An 18368-nucleotide genomic window follows, 5' to 3' on the forward strand; every position below is an offset into this window, starting at 1 on the left:
GAAAGGCTTGACAAAAGCAAGTTTAAGTTAATGTGCTGTAATCTTGGGCTGTTGGAGTAGGAGATGGGGTGCAAAAGTGCACTGATTGTATTATATGAAGAATTGAGATATTTTCTCTGATTTGCATAGGTGTATGTCTGGATTAATGCCCTTGGCTTAATTTACAAACAGGTGTTTTCTCTAAGCAAGTAAGCTTGAAAATTAAGGTAGAATTATAAATGCCATGACATACACAATGTTTCTTCCATATGCAGTGATATTACCTTGTTTTATTTTTTCCTTTCCTTTAACAAATGTTGAACAGGATTTAAGAAGTCTGTACCTGAAGGCAGATGTCCTTCAAGAATGCAACTGCAGTCCTGACATATGGGTTGTCCTGCCTCAGGCAGCCCTTCGATCGGCCAGATTCCAAAGTCTGGGTCCGGCGTTGGCTGATGTCGCCTCCTCTCCGACGTCAGAGCGGTTGGAGTATAAAGGCATCCGCCGACTCCATCTTCTTCAGTCTTTCTTGCCGCGCGGTGCCCGAAGCAGAAGCAGTTCGCAAGTGCCGGTCGGTCAGCTCCTGTGTTTCAGTTACCGAAGTCATCTAAAAGCTAAGTACCCCGTTGGGGAACATTTTTTCTTGCCTCAGCCGATGTCAGAAAAAATTGAAAAAGTTAATAATTGTTTGTCTTGTGGTAAACAAATACCTCATAAGGACTTCCACTCTTACTGCCTCCCTTGCCTGGGCCCAGACCACGACGTCTCGGCCTGTGCTGCCTGTACTTGCTTTAATAAGCGCACACTCAGGCACCGGGCAGAATTTGCCGAAGACTTTTTTGGCGAATCTTTTGCTTATATCATGCCATCGGAACAACCGACAGCACAAGCTACCAAAAAACGCAAGGACCGGGACCGACATCCTCGGCCCGCATCGTCCACCAATACCACGCCTAAGTCCTCCGCGAGTGCATCGGTCCCTTCGGAAGCGGTAATTCAACCACCCCAGGCCAATGATATCGCTTTAACGTGTTCTTCGGTCCTGGAGACTACAACGGTGCCGGTGGTTGATTTCCCACCAGAAATGGAAGCTCTAGATTTACCCGACACCATTCCGGTGGACAAGGTTACCCCTGCACGTGGGGCAGCTAGGCCTCCGGTATCCATGTCCATCAAGGTCTTTGCACGTGCTAAGGCTGCCAGCCAGGCCAAGGCCCATCCTAAACCTACTGCCCAGGGCCCCTCTTCTGATAGACAGATCATGACTCTTGCTGCAGATCTAATCTCTCTTATCAGGGGTTCTCAGCCGCACCCGGACAGAGGTTCTCAGCCGCCTGCAGATAAAAGGCCTAGAACTGAGCAGACAGACACCCTCTCTTCAGATGAAGCCTCTGGGGATTCAGAGCATTCAGATACCCAGGAAGAATCCTTCCAGGCCTATGAGGACTCGGATGCTGAGGATTCAATTCCCTCTGCCTCCCCTCCAGAGGATATTTCTTTTGGTGAAGTTCTCCACTCCATGAGAGAACATTTTCAGTGGCAGGGTCAGGAATTTTCTGACTCCAGGAAAAGGCTACGTACCTTCCTTAAGCTACCCCAACACAGACCTTTAGCTATTCGTCCAGTGCTGGATGTCCTTGATGATGTATACTCAGACTCCAGTGCTTCGCCTGATTCTCTCCCTCCTGCTCCTGTCAAGCCTGACAGATATTACAGGGTCCCTGAAACCCATAAGCATCTCTTTAAGGCCCACTCTGTGGATCTAGAAACTATTTCACAGGGCCCCAAGGCAGTGGCTACTTCCTCGGCCAAAAATCCTCTGCCCGCTGACAGGGAAGCTAGGTCCCGGGAGAGATGGGGCAAAAAAGCTTATACCTCTTCCACCCTTGCCATGAGGTCACTCAACTGCCTTTTTCATATGTTTCAGTACCAGGATTACTTAATGGATTATTTGCAGAAAAATTTAGTCTCTCCTGAGCCTATAGATAGAAAGACATTGCAGGATCTAGTTCATAACACTCAGCAGGTTAGCAATCATTTTCTTCAGTGTGGTTATGATGCATTGGAAGCTTCATGTAGGGCAGCCATGACAGGGGCTGTTATTCGTAGACATGCTTGGTTGAAAGAACAGCCTCTGCCAGACCATGTTAAAGTTAAGCTCCTGGATGCACCTCTGGAAAAACAGAAGCTTTTCGGTGCTAATGCACAGGATGTGTTGAAGTCTATTGAGGAAAAGGCTAAATCAGTACAGACTGTCAAGGATTTCCTCCAGGTTCAGCCCCCCCAGATTCAGCAGGAATTGGCCTTCAAAGAATTGGTCCTTTCCAGACTCAGACAAGTTACAAAGGGGTAAAAGCAGGTGTGCTCGAAGTAGAGGGCAATACCGAGGCTCCTACAGGGGCCGCCAATGGCAACCAGCAAATCAGAGAAGTGGCGTAGGGAGTTCACCTGCACCACAGGGACAATCACAATGACTTGACTTTCACTCCGCCAACCAAGGCTCAAAGAGAAGCACCTCTAGGCAGAAAATTATCCTTATTCTCAAAGAACTGGCACATTTTAACCAAGGACAAATGGATTCTGGACATAATAGACAGAGGTTACAGGTTCCACTTCCACACTTTATCAATGAGACAAGGCATGCCAAACCTGCCACATAATCAAAGGGCAGAGGCTCTCTTACAAGTTTCAAAGCTCTTACAAATAAAAGCTATAGAAAAGATTCCTCCTCAGGAACAAGGCCAGGGATTCTATTCAAGGCTGTTCCTTGTTCCAAGAAAAGAAAAGCAATTGAGGCCTATACTGGACTTGTCCGTTCTAAACACCTTTCTCATTGTGCCAAAATTCAAAATGCTGACGTTACAGCAACTCCTTCCCATGCTGGGCAAGGGGTCTTGGCTGGTTAATCTGGACCTCAAGGAGGCATACCTGCATGTCCCAATCAGACACAGCTGCAGAAGATACCTCAGATTTCTTGCAGGAACAGAGCATTATCAATTCTCAGCATTGCCGTTTGGCTTATCTACTGCGCCCAGAGTGTTCACGAAATGCCTGGCATCAGTAGTTGCACATTGCAGACTCCAAGGGATCCAAATATACCCTTACCTGGACGACTGCCTCATACAAGCAAACAGCAAACAAACCTTGGTAAAAAACTTGGACTATGTCATTCAGTTGCTACAGGCTTTGGGATACACAGTTAACATTCAAAAATCAAGACTATTGCCATCCCAAAAGATTATTTTTCTAGGAGAAAACCTGGACACACAATCACAAATGGCTTTCCTCACAGAGGAGAAACAACAGCATTTACCAGATTACTTCAAAAGCCTAGCAAAAGTTACCCAGCTGACCGCAAGGAAGATCCTGCAGGCCCTGGGTTTCATGGCATCTTGCATTCTTCTGATCCCTCTGGCAAGACTACACATGAGAAAGCTACAATGGTACCTAAAAAGCTTATGGTCCCAACACAGCCACAACCTAGAAGACGTAATACCACTCATCCCATGCCTGCAAAGGGAATTTATGTGGTGGGCTCAAGCAAGCCATTTAAACCAAGGCATGCCTTTCAACAAAGTTCAAGCAAGTCAAACCATTACAACAGACGCCTCAGATCATGGATGGGGGGCACACATGGAGGACAGATGCATTCAAGGTCAGTGGACTCCCACGGAAATGCCTCTGCACATAAATCAAAAAGAGATGTTGGCAGTGATGCATGCAATAGAAGCCTTTGGAAAATCTCTACAACAGGGCCATCTGCTAATAAGGACAGACAACACCACGGTCATGTGGTACATAAACAAACAAGGAGGCACTCACTCGTATCCCCTCTGCAGACTAACAATGGCTCTTTGGGAAAAGTCCCTGAAACTGAACATTCATTTGCAATCCCAGTTTGTTCCGGGCAAGGACAATGTTCTGGCGGACAGGTTGAGCAGAGATTTCGTGGATCCACATGAATGGATGCTGCATCCACACATTTTCTCACAAATAGCAACTGCATGGGGAAGACCAGACATAGATCTCTTTGCTTCTCATCACAATCACCACCTGGACAGGTTCTGCTCAAGGACACACCATCCTCTAGCCTGGAGAATGGATGCTCTCTCCTTCAGCTGGAATGCCCTAAAAATCTATGCATTCCCTCCTCTACCACTAATGACCAAGGTGTTACTGAAGATCAAAGCAGAGCAACCAAAAGGAATATTGATAGCTCCAGACTGGCCGAGGCAGCATTGGTATCCCTTGCTACTGAGCATAACTCACACCAAACCGTGGCCCTTGCCCCAATGGCCACTGCTCCTAACTCAACACAATTACAGGACTGTTCATCAAAACCTGCAAACATTACAACTGACAGCTTGGAGGGTTACATGACTTTGCCCCATGTCCCCCTCTCCGAACAGGTTCAGGAAATCTTGCTGGAGGCACGCAGACCTTCTACCAGAAAAACCTATTTGGCCAAATGGAAGAGATTCATCATCTGGAATGCCAAAAAGGGCCAGGATGCATTAGTAATGAACATACCTCAGATATTAGAATACTTGGCAGAAATGTTTCATAGTGGACTCTCATATTCTTCCATTAAAATTTATGCTTCAGCAATCTCAGCAAATTACAACTGTGACCCACCTGTGTTTTCGCATCCCTTGCTAAGACAGTTTCTAAGAGGGATAAAGAATATCAAACCTCCCAGAAAACCACCAGTTCCTGCTTGGGACCTCAACTACGTCTTGGAAAAATTAACTCTTCCTCCTTTTGAACCAGCAGCATCTTCAGAAATGCAATTTCTCTCCTGGAAAACAGTCTTCCTGTTGGCAGTTACCTCAGCAAGAAGGGTCTCAGAGATACAGGCCCTCATGGCAGTACCTCCCTTTCTCATCTTTCATCAGGACAGAGTTTCTCTAAGGACCAATCCTTCATTCATGCCAAAAGTGATATCCAGGGTGTCTCTAAATCAAGCAATTCATGTACCTACTTTCTTCCCCAATCCTCAAAATAAAGGGGAAAAGCTGCTACATACTTTGGACATACACAGACAATTACGCAACTACTTGGACAGAACAAAGACCACCAGGAAGTCTGACCAACTATTTGTAGCCTATGCTGCTGGAGTGCAAGGAAAGGCAGTCTCCAAACAGTTTCAAAATGGATTGGACACTGCATCAGATTCTGTTACTCCTACCATGGAAAAGGTGTGCCAGCCAATATTAGGCCACACTCAACCAGAGCTATAGCCACATCCACAGCCTTTCTAAGAGGAGTGGCTACAAAGGACATTCTAGAGGCTGCTACATGGAGCTCCGTGCATACATTTACCAGACACTACAACCTGCCTTTATACTCCAGATCCTGAGCAGGCTTTGCATCTGCAGTCCTGCAGGGTCTTTTAGCTGCACCATCCCTTGCTTAGATCCTACCACCCCCAGCTTGGCTATGGTATTCAACCCATATGTCAGGACTGTAGTTGCATTCTTGAAGGACATAGTACAGTTTTGTACCTACCATAAATGTAGATGTCCGATAAATATGCAACTGCAGTCAGGTTTTCCCTCCCTCCAACCCCTCTGCTTTTTACCTTGGGTCCATTCCCCCTCTTCTTTTAGCTGGGGTTATCTATTATGGTGTATCTGTTTATTACTGTTGTGCATGTCTGGAATTTTTTGCTTATCCATTCACAAATTTAGCCTTCCTTGGAGGGCACCTGGCATCTGGGGCAAGAAACACTGAAGAAGATGGCGTCAGCGGATGCCTTTATACTCCAGCTGCTCTGACGTCGGGGAGGAGGCGACATCAGCCGACGCCGGACCCAGACTTTGGAATCCGGCCGACCGAAGGGCTGCCTGAGGCAGGACAACCTATATGTCAGGACTGCAGTTGCATATCTATCGGACGTCTACATTTATGGTAGGTACAAAACTGTACTTTGTACATTGTGTTGTTCTGTTTTCATGGAATAACATGTCTGCAGGTACAAGCAATTAATCTTGACAGTTCTGAGCATTGTTTGCTGAGGGAAATGATACAAAGTTTAAAGATACAAGGGCAAAGAGTTTAGTAAATAAAGTTTGAAATTAATGGAAGTAAATAAAAAATAGCAGCTTCCCTAGCAGCTTTAATACTTCAATGCATTTAATAGAACAGTGTGTAATTTCATTTTATTTAAAGATAGCCAGTGCACTTTTTCTTATGGCTAAAGGTTAACGTTTTCTAAAAGCATACACATTGTTTTAAACATCTGGGAGGGGACTAGAGATAAGAAAAGCACAGACAGCAAACAGTGTAAGTGGTAGCACAGGCTATAACATGGACTTTAGCATGGGTAACCTTAATTTTAGGTTAGCAACATATGTGAGTGTAGCTGTCAGTTTGGAGTGATTGTTCCTATCAGGAGGGGTAAACTTAATTTTTGAAGATGTACATAGTTTTGTCTGTTTGCTCTAAGTTAAAAGGTTATGGAGGTTTCTGAAATGCTTTTAGTTTTTGTGTTTCAGGGTGTTTATTAAATGAAATGTTTCAAAAAATGTGAAATAGGTTCAAATGGATATGACAAACAACTATATAAAAGATCATGTAACACAAAATTTGGAAATGCACATTCAAAAAAGCTGTTGTATATAATATGTGGGAACAGTAACTTATCATAACTGCTATGCTATTCATATTATTTTGGAGTGTAAATGGCCTTACATGTATAGACAAAAAGTTATGAGTACTGAATTGTATTAAGAAATGCAGAGTACAAATAGCAGTGCTGCAAGAGACACATTTGGAAAGAAATGACCATATGAATTTGATAAAGAAAGGATTTCAGGATGGATATTCAGACAAATATCAGAGAAAAAGGAAAAGGTGAGTAATCATATTAACTGCTAGATAAGCTCCAGTAATAATAGAAGAGGAAAAGAAAAGATTATAAGGGTAGATTTGTGGTAGTAAGGGGGTATTAGCAAGGAAGGAGGATTATACTGACATGTATTTGAATCTCAAACTGCTATAATGGAACGTAATAAAAGTTCAGGCAAAATAATCAGCTTTCAGCAGAGAATAATACATATAGGTGGGACTAGAATTTCATTTGCAGCAGTGATGATGTGTTTGGGGGACTTAGAAGGGAAAATATAACAAAAGAGGGTAGATTTCTGAAGAAATTTATTTTGTTATGGAATACGTGAAATCAGTAGGAAGAACTCTTGGAGAAAATTTACATGTTCTTTAAGGTGCACAAACTGGGCTAGACTAGATAGAAATTATATTTCACAGGAACATGTGCATTTAATTGAAAGTTTCAACACACATCCAATAACTATATCAGATCATGCATCAATAAAAACTAAGATAAACATTGAGGATAATTAAGTGAAATTGAGGCATTGGCACTTTCCCACCTACCTGTTAAAAAAGGAATTTAAGGAGTGGTTAGTGGAAATTATTTGAGAGTTATTAGGGAAAAATAGAAATTTATTCAGAAGTTATAGCTAGTGAGTGGGATAAAATGAAAATAAAGTTTAAAAGAATAGTAGAAATAAAAGAAGAAGAAACATTGCTAAGAAGAAATAGGAACTGTTTAAAGGGGCTGACAAAGGTTGAAGTATTGCAGAATAAGGGAAATCTCAAAGAACAAGAAGAGGTATAACTGCAGAGTACTAAATTTGGATAATATGCATAAGTATAGAAAAATTGCTATTAAGCAACTGTTTAGTGATAATGAATCCACAGAGCAAAAAACATTTAGCACAACGACTTGGGCAATAGAAAGTAGAAAGTGTTGTCACCAAACTTACGGAGTCTATAACAAGAAAAATAACCAAAGATCCTGTATTGTAGATACTGAAGAAATTTTATGAAAATTTGTATAAAGCAGAGAAATGTGGAAATCAAGAAAGAGCACAGTTGTAAATATTTATGGAAGACTTATGTATGCCAAGGTTAGAGGTAGATGAGGCTGAACAATTAAAACAGTTAAAATAGGAGGGAATGAGATAAAAATGGTGATGTATGATCAGTCTGCAGGAAAGTCACCAGGAACAAATGGCATTCCTGTGGAAGTTAGAATCGAAGAAAGTAATAATTTGTTTAGCAGTATTTTAGAAGGAGGGGAAGCACCAACACCTTGGAATAAAGCAACAGTGGCTGTAATACCTAAAGATGGTAAAGACCCATCAGAATCAACTTTTTATAGACTAACTTCAATTTTAAACCATGATTATAAAGTGTTTGTCTATACCATCTAAAAGAATGCGAAAGGTGCTGTCAAAATTGATAGCTATAGATCAGTGTGGTTTTGTGTAGGGGAAAAAAACATTTGACAACATAAATAGAACAATAATGACCCAGATGGAAGCAGAGTATAAGAAAACACTGTTGTTGTGTAAGTAGGTCTTGATGCAGGGAATGTATTCAGCAGAGTAAGCTAGGATTTTATGAGTAGGGCAATGGAAGCATATGAATTCGCTGATATAATAATAAGGTTAATTAGGATATATGAGGGGTCAGAGACAAGAATTGAAGTGGGGAGGGTTCCTCTCTGATATATTTTGTCTAAAGAGAGGAACTAGGCAGGAGTGTAGTCTTTCCCCTTTATTTGTTTTATATTTATAGCCACTGGCAAAGAAAATAAGGGACTCAGAAATTCAAGGATATAATTATCATGGTAATCAAGAAACTTGGCTTTGTTAGCAGACAATATTATTTTGTACTTGATAAATCCAGAAAAGACAACAAACTGTTGTGGAACATTTTCAGATAGTTTCAAGTCTTTTTGGGATTTAAAATTAATTAAGATAAAACAAAGGCTATAGCCATAAATTATGTACCCACATATGAGTTGGTTCAGCAATACTCATATTTATAGGTGCATGATAAGTTAAAGTATTTAGGAGTATGAGTTAAAAAGGTGCCTGCTAGGGCAGTTAAGGATATATGGGAATAGGCTAAACAAATGGTAATATAAAAACTGTGAAACTGGAAGCTCTTGTTTATGGATATGGATAATAAGACACAGGCAGTGAAAATATTTGTAGTCCCTTTAGTGCTTTATACATGTCAGACATATTTTTATCAGTCAGAAGAGAAGTTGTGGACAATAATTAATGAAGAGTTTATCTGGGAGGGGAAGATGGCAAGGGTTAAGTGGATTAAGTTGATCCTTCCAACAGAACAAGGTGGTTTAGGGTTATCTGATTTGAAGGGATGTTTTAGAGCTGTACAGTTAAGGCTCATATTTAAAATACAGGAAAAACTATAAATCAAAGTGGAAAAGGATGTTGATGAAATGGGAAAATTCAAGAAATAAGGAGAGAGTGGGATTTTGTAGGTATATCCTTAAGGAGAATAACAGCCACACAGAATATTATATTCATAAGCTAGCAGAAAGTATTCTATGAACTAAGACAACTTGAGAATGTAGGAAGGAGATTTTGACGATAGGGATGACTGCAATTAGGGGTGCAGAGAATAGGCAAGAGTTGACTGGAATTACTTTGTGAAAACTGACAAAAGAACCCAAAGTATTGGGAGTAAATATCTAGAGAGGGAAAGGGAATAGAATTGCAAGATACAAAGAAGGCATTTGGACTACTAGATAGACTGCCTTCTCTATCAAAGATTCATATCAGAGCATAGGTAAAGAGAAGTAGGTGCTCTGGTAGAGTTTGTAGTTGAATCTAGAACAGAAGCTGCTGTTAAAAAGGGGTTATTAGTAGACATATAAAATATTGCATGGTAACAATAGGATTCAATCAGAGAAGTTTAGAAAAATTGGAAACAATTGCCTGGGAAACAATAGGACATCATATGTATGCCTCCCAAGTTCACAACAAAGACTAGAAGATGTAGGATTTTTGCTTGAAAGTGTTTGCATAGATATTTTTATACTCTGAGCAGACTCCAAAGAATTTTTCCTTGGGTAATAGCAAATGTTGGAGGTGTGATGAGGAAGAAAGAGGTAACTGGAGACGTATGTTTTTGGAGTGTAATGAGGTAGCAGACTTCAGTAATTCAGTACTCTGACAGAACTATTTGGTGAATCAATGAGTGTAACTAAGGAAATTATTTTTGAGCTGGGATACAGTATCTGAATTGTCTAGACATAGTAAGGCCTTGCTAAGTTTAATTCTGGTGGCTGCCAAAAAAGCAATTACTAGAAAATGGAAATCAAAGTCTAAACCAACTGTATTTATAGTATTGAATATTGTAACAGAAATAAGAGAACTGGAAGGGGGATCTCTATAAAAGGGTAGGAGGATATTACATGGAAAAATGGAAATTGTGGGAACAATACGTGCAGAATAATATTTTGTAGGATTATAGGAGGAGTGGGGTTTAAATGAAAGCAGAAATTGAGCAATTTATGTAATGTTATATTGATAGTTATGCAAAAAAAGCATGATGTATAATGTTTATAACTAGGAAAATGTTTTTTGTAATATAGAGAAGTATTTTTCGCCTATGTCTTATGCGATATAGGTGTTCCAGAAAAATACATCATAAAATTATTCCAGAACTGAAAAATGTATTTATCTCCTTTTCAGTTTAGATTTTGTCTGAGTACGTGGTTAATTCCAATAACATTTTAGAAGTGATACTCCTCTTTTTATTAAAAAATAATTATTCTAAAGTTTAAATGCATAAATATTTCTTGCAATTCCAAACCCTAAAGGTTTTTGATATGCTATTATAATTGTCCTGAGATTATATAATTTTCCTGATAGATATATATGTACCATTGAGAATATACATTTTGATACAAAAGTAAATAAAGTTGGTTCTTGAAGTATAAATTAACTAAAGAAGTGAGGGATTAAGCGCCCATTAGCATCAGCACTTTCTCTGCAGGTATTGGACCTTCTGTTAGAGCTTTTCGTAAGAATCTAACAGGATTAGTTACAGACTATAAAGTTTTCTGAAATTGCATATGTAGATAGTCTCCCATTGATTTCCATGGATTATGCAAACAAATTGCATATTATTTCAGAAATTTTGACTAAGGCTTCATACGTTATAGGCTAGAATGCTAATTTACCAAGTCAAATAGATTACAGACTGCCAAGAGATTAGTATCTTAGGTTCAATGTATATTCCTATGTTATAGGAATTAAAATATTTAGGATTAAAGTATGTAATAGCCTATACAATTAATAGTTGACTTAAATCATTGACTATACTTAGGAAAGATTAAATAAAACACCAAGACTTTGACACCAAGAAGCTTCTCCGTGGGAATTGTAAATGTTCTGAAAGTATTTCAGCTTAATGTGTTACATTTTTTCTAATAAATATATCCTCCAATAATGTTAACCTGAGTTAATACAGTAAAAAGATTTTTTTCAGTGTCCTTGGAGAGGGGGCATTTAGCTGGTAGCATAAGAAGTGTTAGGGTAGCTGGTAGAAAGATGAGGAATTGACATGCCAAATCTGGAAAGCTGTGTGAAGGCAGATATTTTTAGTCATCGTTTGGTAGTATTTCTGTGTGTTTCTGAAATGTAAACCTGTAATCTGTGCACTGTAAGAGAAATTTCCACGTGGCTACTACTTGCAGTTGACTGAAATATACCTTCAGCTGATGTTTTATTTCTCATTGTTTGGTTTACATGGTTTTATCTTCTTTTCCTTCTAGAAATAACCTACATTCACATAGCCTCTAGCCAGGTTACTTGTAGTGGAATGGATTCCCCTACCTCTTTTGAAATTCAGTGCATTGAAGCTTCTACTATGTAAAACAAAGAGGTGGAAGGTTTAATTCCACAAAAAAAAAAAAAAAAAAAGTGCAGCACCCTTAGCTGTGTGGCGATACAACTATGAAGAAGAAAAAAAAAACAAAAGCCTGGAAGTTTGGAATCACTGTGGCACATAAATAGAAACTGTACCAGCGCTAATTTTATATATAAAAAGTGATCAAGATCAAGCAGTTCCAATTTAGAAATAGAAACTGATGAATTTAAACTGACCCACTTTACATACAACCAAGTATAGGGAAACTGTTCTGACACTAAAGTTTGAGTTACTTGACTACATGCTGTTAATGATTCAGTGTTTGGGGTGGGGGGGTCATCAGCTCTGAGTGTTTTCCGTCACTTGATGCCTTACTGTTGTGCCTGACACAGTTGCACACTGACTTTTGTATGAAGTTAAAGTGTACTACTGATCTGGAAATGATCATCTTTGGTAATTGATAGGACTTTATGCTACAGGCATTTTGACTGCTTAGCATTTGGAAATATTTAGTTTTTTTTTACAGTCCCTACCCTGTTATGCTGCTTGGTTTTCATTTCCCCATTTCTTTGCTGCTATGACTTCAGTTCAGTCCCGCAATAGGATTTTCTTCTTCAGGCTGTCTGATTGCTGTTTTGTCAAAAAAGTTAGCTGTTTTTTTGTGTGTGTGTGTGGGGGACACATTTGCTCCTAAGATTCAACTGCATCCCAGGGAAACTCTTCATGTCTATTTTTGTCATTTCCTCTAATTATTTGCCAGGTATCTGCCCTTGTTTCCAGCATGTATAACTGAAGTCTGTATTTTTACATTGGCACCATACCAAAATCTTTATTCACACCTTTTCCTTACAGCAGTTAGACTATATTGAGTGATAGTCATTCATAGTGCTTGCATTACCATGGAGATTAGCTTAACTTCTTGGACTGTTAGGTTTGTGGAGGACTTAACTAAGTGATATACAAAAGATGCAGGGAGAAAAAGATGGTGCACCTCATGAAAAAAACTTATCAGATAATGGGACCCACACAAAATCCTTCTCTGACTCTGAAGGAGAGCATTCTGGCATCATTCCTTTGTCTTGGAGAAATCAGTAAAACAGTTGTAAGATTATTTTTAATATTAGCACTAAAGAAACCTCTGAAGGCAACACATACCATACATAAACCTTTGGCACCAGCCTATATCTTGGTTCGCAAATCTTCTCTGACATTTGGCTTCTCTCACTTCAGACACTAGAAATTGCAACATCCTGTACTTCTAGAGAGACCACAGACACTGGATCAGTGGTAGAGCCATCTACATGGAGGTCAGGCAAGAAACCTTAGCTTCACAGTCTCCCACCCTCTTAGTTTAGGAGTACCAAGAGAGTTTTATGGAACCAGACTGCTTTGCTGTTCAAATGCTTAACGTACCGATTAAGTTATCAGTGCATAGTCCCCCTTCACCAGTGATATGCTGCCAAACCCAGGCTTTCTCTTTCAATAAACGTCTTGTAGACAGCTTCTCATTTTGTCAGTTCTATGGATCATATTGCAGTGACCTCAGCCCATGTACTTGGAGGGAGTCCATCACTTACACCTTTCTTAGCCCCAGCCCAGCATTCAGCACCAACTGTGCAGGGCCTGCTTCAGATATTCAGATGTGAGTTTATTTGGCCTACCCAGTATATATATATATATATATATATATATATATATATATATATATATATTTTTTTTTTTTTTTTTTTTAAGTTCTGTGTGGAAGGCAATTTTTTTGAACCACTGTATAACTGCTTTGTTAAGACCCTCGTCATTTAAAAAGTTTATTAATAAAGTATGATCTCCCATATTAAATGCCTTTGAGAAGTCCAGCTAAAGAATGCCTGCATATCAGCCATTGTCCAGGATAAAGGATATGCAGTTAGAGAGTTTAAAAAATGAATTGTTGGCACTGTGTACTACTTTGAAGCCATACTGTGTGCTTAACACTTCCTCATGTTTTGTAAATATTGATTAATGTGATGGTGAAGAAGTCTCTTCAGAACTTTATGATACCTGTATAAGTCTGAGATTTTTTCACTTTTGTTGTCTCATCTCCATTTGGTAGTAGAATTAATTTCCTGTTCCTCTGTAAATCACACAAAACACCCACAGGCGCATTTGTATTAGTAGCAGTGTTATGGAAAATCAGTCAAAGAGGAGGCCTTGTAGTGCTCTTCCACTTGTTTTGAAAAAAAACATCAGAATGTTATCTCTGTCTCTCTCTCTGTCTTCCATGATACGTAAGATCCTTGGCATAGGCTTTGTTTTGTTTCTTAAATCTCTGATAAGTCTGATGAGTGTATATTTATTCAGCAGAAAGAATGGGATTAATGTAAAAATGTATGCTGTTTCATTTATTACTGATAGATGACAGCAGTGTATGCCATTCCATTGAGTTTATTCCCTTAGCAGTGACTTCATATCACAAGTTCTTCAGGCTTGCTTTCTTGCTTATTTCTCTCTTTCTGGTTTGTGTTGTGAATTGTGTCCCTGTGTGGCAAATGTTGGTAAGTGGCCTCTAATGTGGCTAGCCAGTGTATCCATTATTGTTGCCATCCTTTCAAGAATGTTTGATACACCTGTTTTTTCTGTTCCTTAGGGTGTATCCAGGGGCAGTGCAGTTACTGATGTGCTCAGTACAGTGCAGTTACTGCCATATTATGATAAAATCTCATATTGATACCATTGTATTGGCATTGCGGACAACGATATGGTAGAACTCAGAAGCTTCTCATTTTTTTCTGGCTTAAAGTAAGTTAATCCCATGTGTTTTCTGGCCACCAAGGTATACATATGCCACTGTATCACATAAACACACGTGTTGTTTGAATTTTATCAGTATGTTTTAAGTGTACTATATGTAATTTCTCTACTCCTAAGTATCTAGGATAGGTAAGCATGTTTTACTAATACTGTAAACTGGGTGGTGTGTGCCTTACTTTCTTCCTTGTGACCTGTTGGCCTCTTCCTCTGAATGTTGTTGCATGGAATAGCCGCTGACATTATACTGGTAAGCAGTGCACATGCTGGCAGTGGAAAGCACCTGTACTTCAAAACTGCAGCATGCAGGTGACTTTGTAAAATCTGCATGTTTTCCCTCTTTTTTTTTTTTTTTAGTTGGTGGTTGGCTTTGGTTGTCTGCTGTACATCGCAAAAGCATGCAGTAGCTGAATTGCTGACTTTTCTTATTGCCCATAGGTATGCATAGCATGTATCCTACAGCAGACTGGAATTCACTCACTGCCACAACCCTGAATTGAATGAAGTGGGTATCAGAGAATAAGTGAATGAATACATTCACAGAAATTAACTTACAACCACCAAACCCTTTACCTTTTGAAAACCAAAAAAAGGCAACTTATCTGCTCTGCCAGACTGTACACATATGTGTGGTTATTGCTTATTCAGTGTTATTATCTTACGATACAAAACCTATATTTTGCATGTTGAAGGATAATAGTCAGAAAGAGGCTTTTCATCATTCTGTCGTACCATGCTTTGCTGCAAAGGCGTGTGAAGAAAGCATGCAGTGAGAAAATGTATTCATTTTCAAGTGAACAGGAAAAAACCTCTGACTGAAAGTTCACAGTGTTTGTGAAACAGTCATCTAATTTCCCTCTCATAATTATAAACAAGTTGTTTGGGCTTAATAATATCACCAGTTAACTATGTAAACCCGTTAAGAATCTTTTGTATGGAACTATGTATGTATGTAAACATAGGCAGAAAACAGGCAGTGTTTTCCCTTGATAAACAGTTTTAATAATCTGTGAGACCTGTACCTGCAAGAATAAACAGTAAGACATAGTTTAACAGTCTGTACTGACTGGCAGCCCTACTTTAAATGTATTTTTGAAAGTTTTAAATCAGAAGTTTAAACAAATGCCATTTGCTTGTCTTTATATTTAATATGTAAAATGTATGGCATCAGTTGTGCAGTGAGTTGTTTTGCAGTTCTATCAAAATATTATTCCTCAGTCACTTTCCCTTTTTTTTTTTCATAACTGTTACTTTCCATCCTGTTTGCCTTTTCATAAAGAAAAGCTGTTATAATTGATGTTGGGAAAGTTGCAGGGAAACAGTTCCCAGCACCAGAAGAGGAGAAGTAATGCATTTGTAAGAACTCTGTTTAACAGACTGTAATAGGCTCATTAGTTCTTATGGAAACTGTTGGCCTTTACAGCACGTACATTGGACTTTTTGTACTAAGCATTGTAGTACAACTGCAAATGTTATGCAGCAAAGGAAGTTTAATTTTTAGACTGGAGTGCTTTATGCAAGTTCACTTACTTCAGCAGTCTGTCTTGAAGATTTTATTGGTTTGTGGTGTGGTCAAGGTATGAGATGTAGTGCTTATTGCAGAGATTATTTGGTAATGTTTAACAGCCCATCAGTTTAAAATTGTCAGATTGCTGCTTGATTGTTGAAGAAATGGAGCTGGCCTATTACTACATTCCACATTAGCTACTGGCCTACTACTACTAATACTACATTCCACGTTAGATCCACTGATGTGTATCACTCTGTCTTCCACCAGCTTAGTTTAGCTAGGACTGCACTACAACACAACACTGCTTTAGGGCAATCCACATGTGATTCATATAAATATGTCTGGTCATGCTGTTTACAGGGCCAAAATCTAAGATGTAAATAGTTGACTACACATATTGTGTAATTATATCTGATATAGAATTTTTACATCTGTAACACTGTTCCTTTACTTTTACCTTCAGAACAATATGAAGTAGCTTTCAGTTAAATTGGAGTATTTTTTCCTTCTTGGTACAATTCAGGAATCTCGTTTTTCACCTTTTTAGCCTTGACATTTCATTAACATTATGAAGAAATTTAACTGGTGGAAGCTTACTTCAACATCTTTGTTCTGTATTACTGTATCCTCCTATTTACAGTACTCTGCAGATGAACAGATCTTAGCTTGCATACCTTTATTACCTTTTGAAAGTTATACTGACTTTGCTGTTTTACACAGAGATATCCAACATGAATCAGTTTTTGAAAAACAAAAATGGGCTGTTTCTAACTAGACACTCATTAAAATATAATGTTTAGGCAGTCTGTTACCAATATATGTGTTTTTGTCTTTTGCTTGTAGGCAATGTTGGATGTTGCAGCAAGTCAAGGGTGGCTGGTTACTGCTGTGAATATCACTAACCTTGTGCAGATGGTGATCCAGGCTAGATGGATTCATGATTCATCTTTGCTGACACTGCCTAATGTTGAACAGCATCATCTCCATGTTTTCAGGTAATATGCAAGCACCCTTCTCAACTGCTATGATTTTAGCCGTAAAATTTAGCTTTATACTGCCCAGATTTGCAGATTTTCCTCATAAAGTCAGACCTGTTTATGGTATTTACTTTATTAAATAAACTAAGCTTATACAAAGATTTTCTGTCATTAGCTGCAAAGGGGCTAGTATATAAAGACCTCCTGTTATGAAAAATAAGAAAGTGCTTTTCGTTCTGATACTATGCTATGACTTTTAAAGGTCAGTGCTATGATTTTTCATACTTGAAGGTAGAGAGGTAAGTAGGCAACTGCATTTTGAATGCAGAGTCTTGAAGACTGGAGATCGAGCAGACTGCCCCACATAATAATTATCTGATTTCAAATGTGTGACATGCCCTTGGTTTTTTTTTTCCTCTTATCATCATCTGCTTTCTTGTACTTTGCTTTAACAGTTTTCGCTAGTGTAGTGGTGTTGTAGCTGACTTTAATTGCTTTGGTTTCTGGAAAGCCCACAGGTTGTCAGCATGTGAAAGTTAGTGTTATTCTTGAAGAATAATCTGTCTGTAGATGTGTACTCTGAAGAGATAGGTAGAAACACAAATTGCAAAGGCAGATCAGGCCAGTGTGGCCAATGCAGCTTGTCCATTCCTTATCAGTAGGATAAGCTACATGTCCTCCTTAACCTGCAGCCTACTGACTGCCCCCCAAGAATTAACCTATGTCTGTCTCAAACATTCTTCAGTTTTCTTACCATTTTTGTATCTATAGGCCTGACTGGAAAGCCATTTCCCTCATCTTTTCTATGACAAAATTGTTACACTGATTTTGAGTTGTCTACCCATACTTTACAACTGTACATTTTTAATTTTACACATTCCTTTTGAAAAGTTGATACCTTCTAGCAGTCTTTTGATACCCTTAAGATATAAACATTTTTATCAGGTCTCCCCTTCCTTGCTTTCAGGTTTGTGTTTATAGATATATGCATGTTTGTGTGTATGTGTAGATGTATACAGCTGTGCCCTCTAAGAGTGAAAGCTCTTTTTCTTTTTTAATTTGTATTACAATCTTCCCCAACTCATTTGTGTGTCAGAGTGCAGTAGAGGGGAGTGTAGGAATTTGCCTTTCCCATCATGCAGTCTGAGTTGGTATATATATAATTAACAGGGAGTGGGGGGATTACCGTATTCAAAAATTGTACTTTTTATTTAATTTATTTATTTAATCTTTTTAGATTAGCTCTAAAAGATCTCTTTCTGTATTCACTTTTTGGAGTATTCAGTGTTTGAAGATATATATATTCTTATCAGTAGTGTAAATGTCTCTAGATTGTTTTGAAGTGACATCCTACCCCCATGTGTAAAAATGGAGAAAAAGGGGTTGTGGATGGATGGAAGGCT

At 38.9% G+C, this 18368-nt stretch overlaps 1 protein-coding gene across 1 annotated transcript in view; it reads left to right on the plus strand.

Annotated features, from left to right (window-relative positions):
- The window catches only part of ASCC3 (activating signal cointegrator 1 complex subunit 3), a 4485173-nt gene that overhangs the window by 4295987 nt on the left and 170818 nt on the right, over window positions 1–18368 (plus strand). The window contains exon 36 of the mRNA XM_044069284.1: window positions 16832–16983. Coding sequence (XP_043925219.1) covers window positions 16832–16983 — 152 coding nt within the window. The remainder of the gene's footprint in view (window positions 1–16831; window positions 16984–18368) is intronic.

The sequence above is a fragment of the Protopterus annectens genome, chromosome 1.part0 (genome assembly GCF_019279795.1).
Source record: "Protopterus annectens isolate FY-2018-M chromosome 1.part0, PAN1.0, whole genome shotgun sequence".
NCBI lineage: Eukaryota > Metazoa > Chordata > Ceratodontiformes > Protopteridae > Protopterus > Protopterus annectens.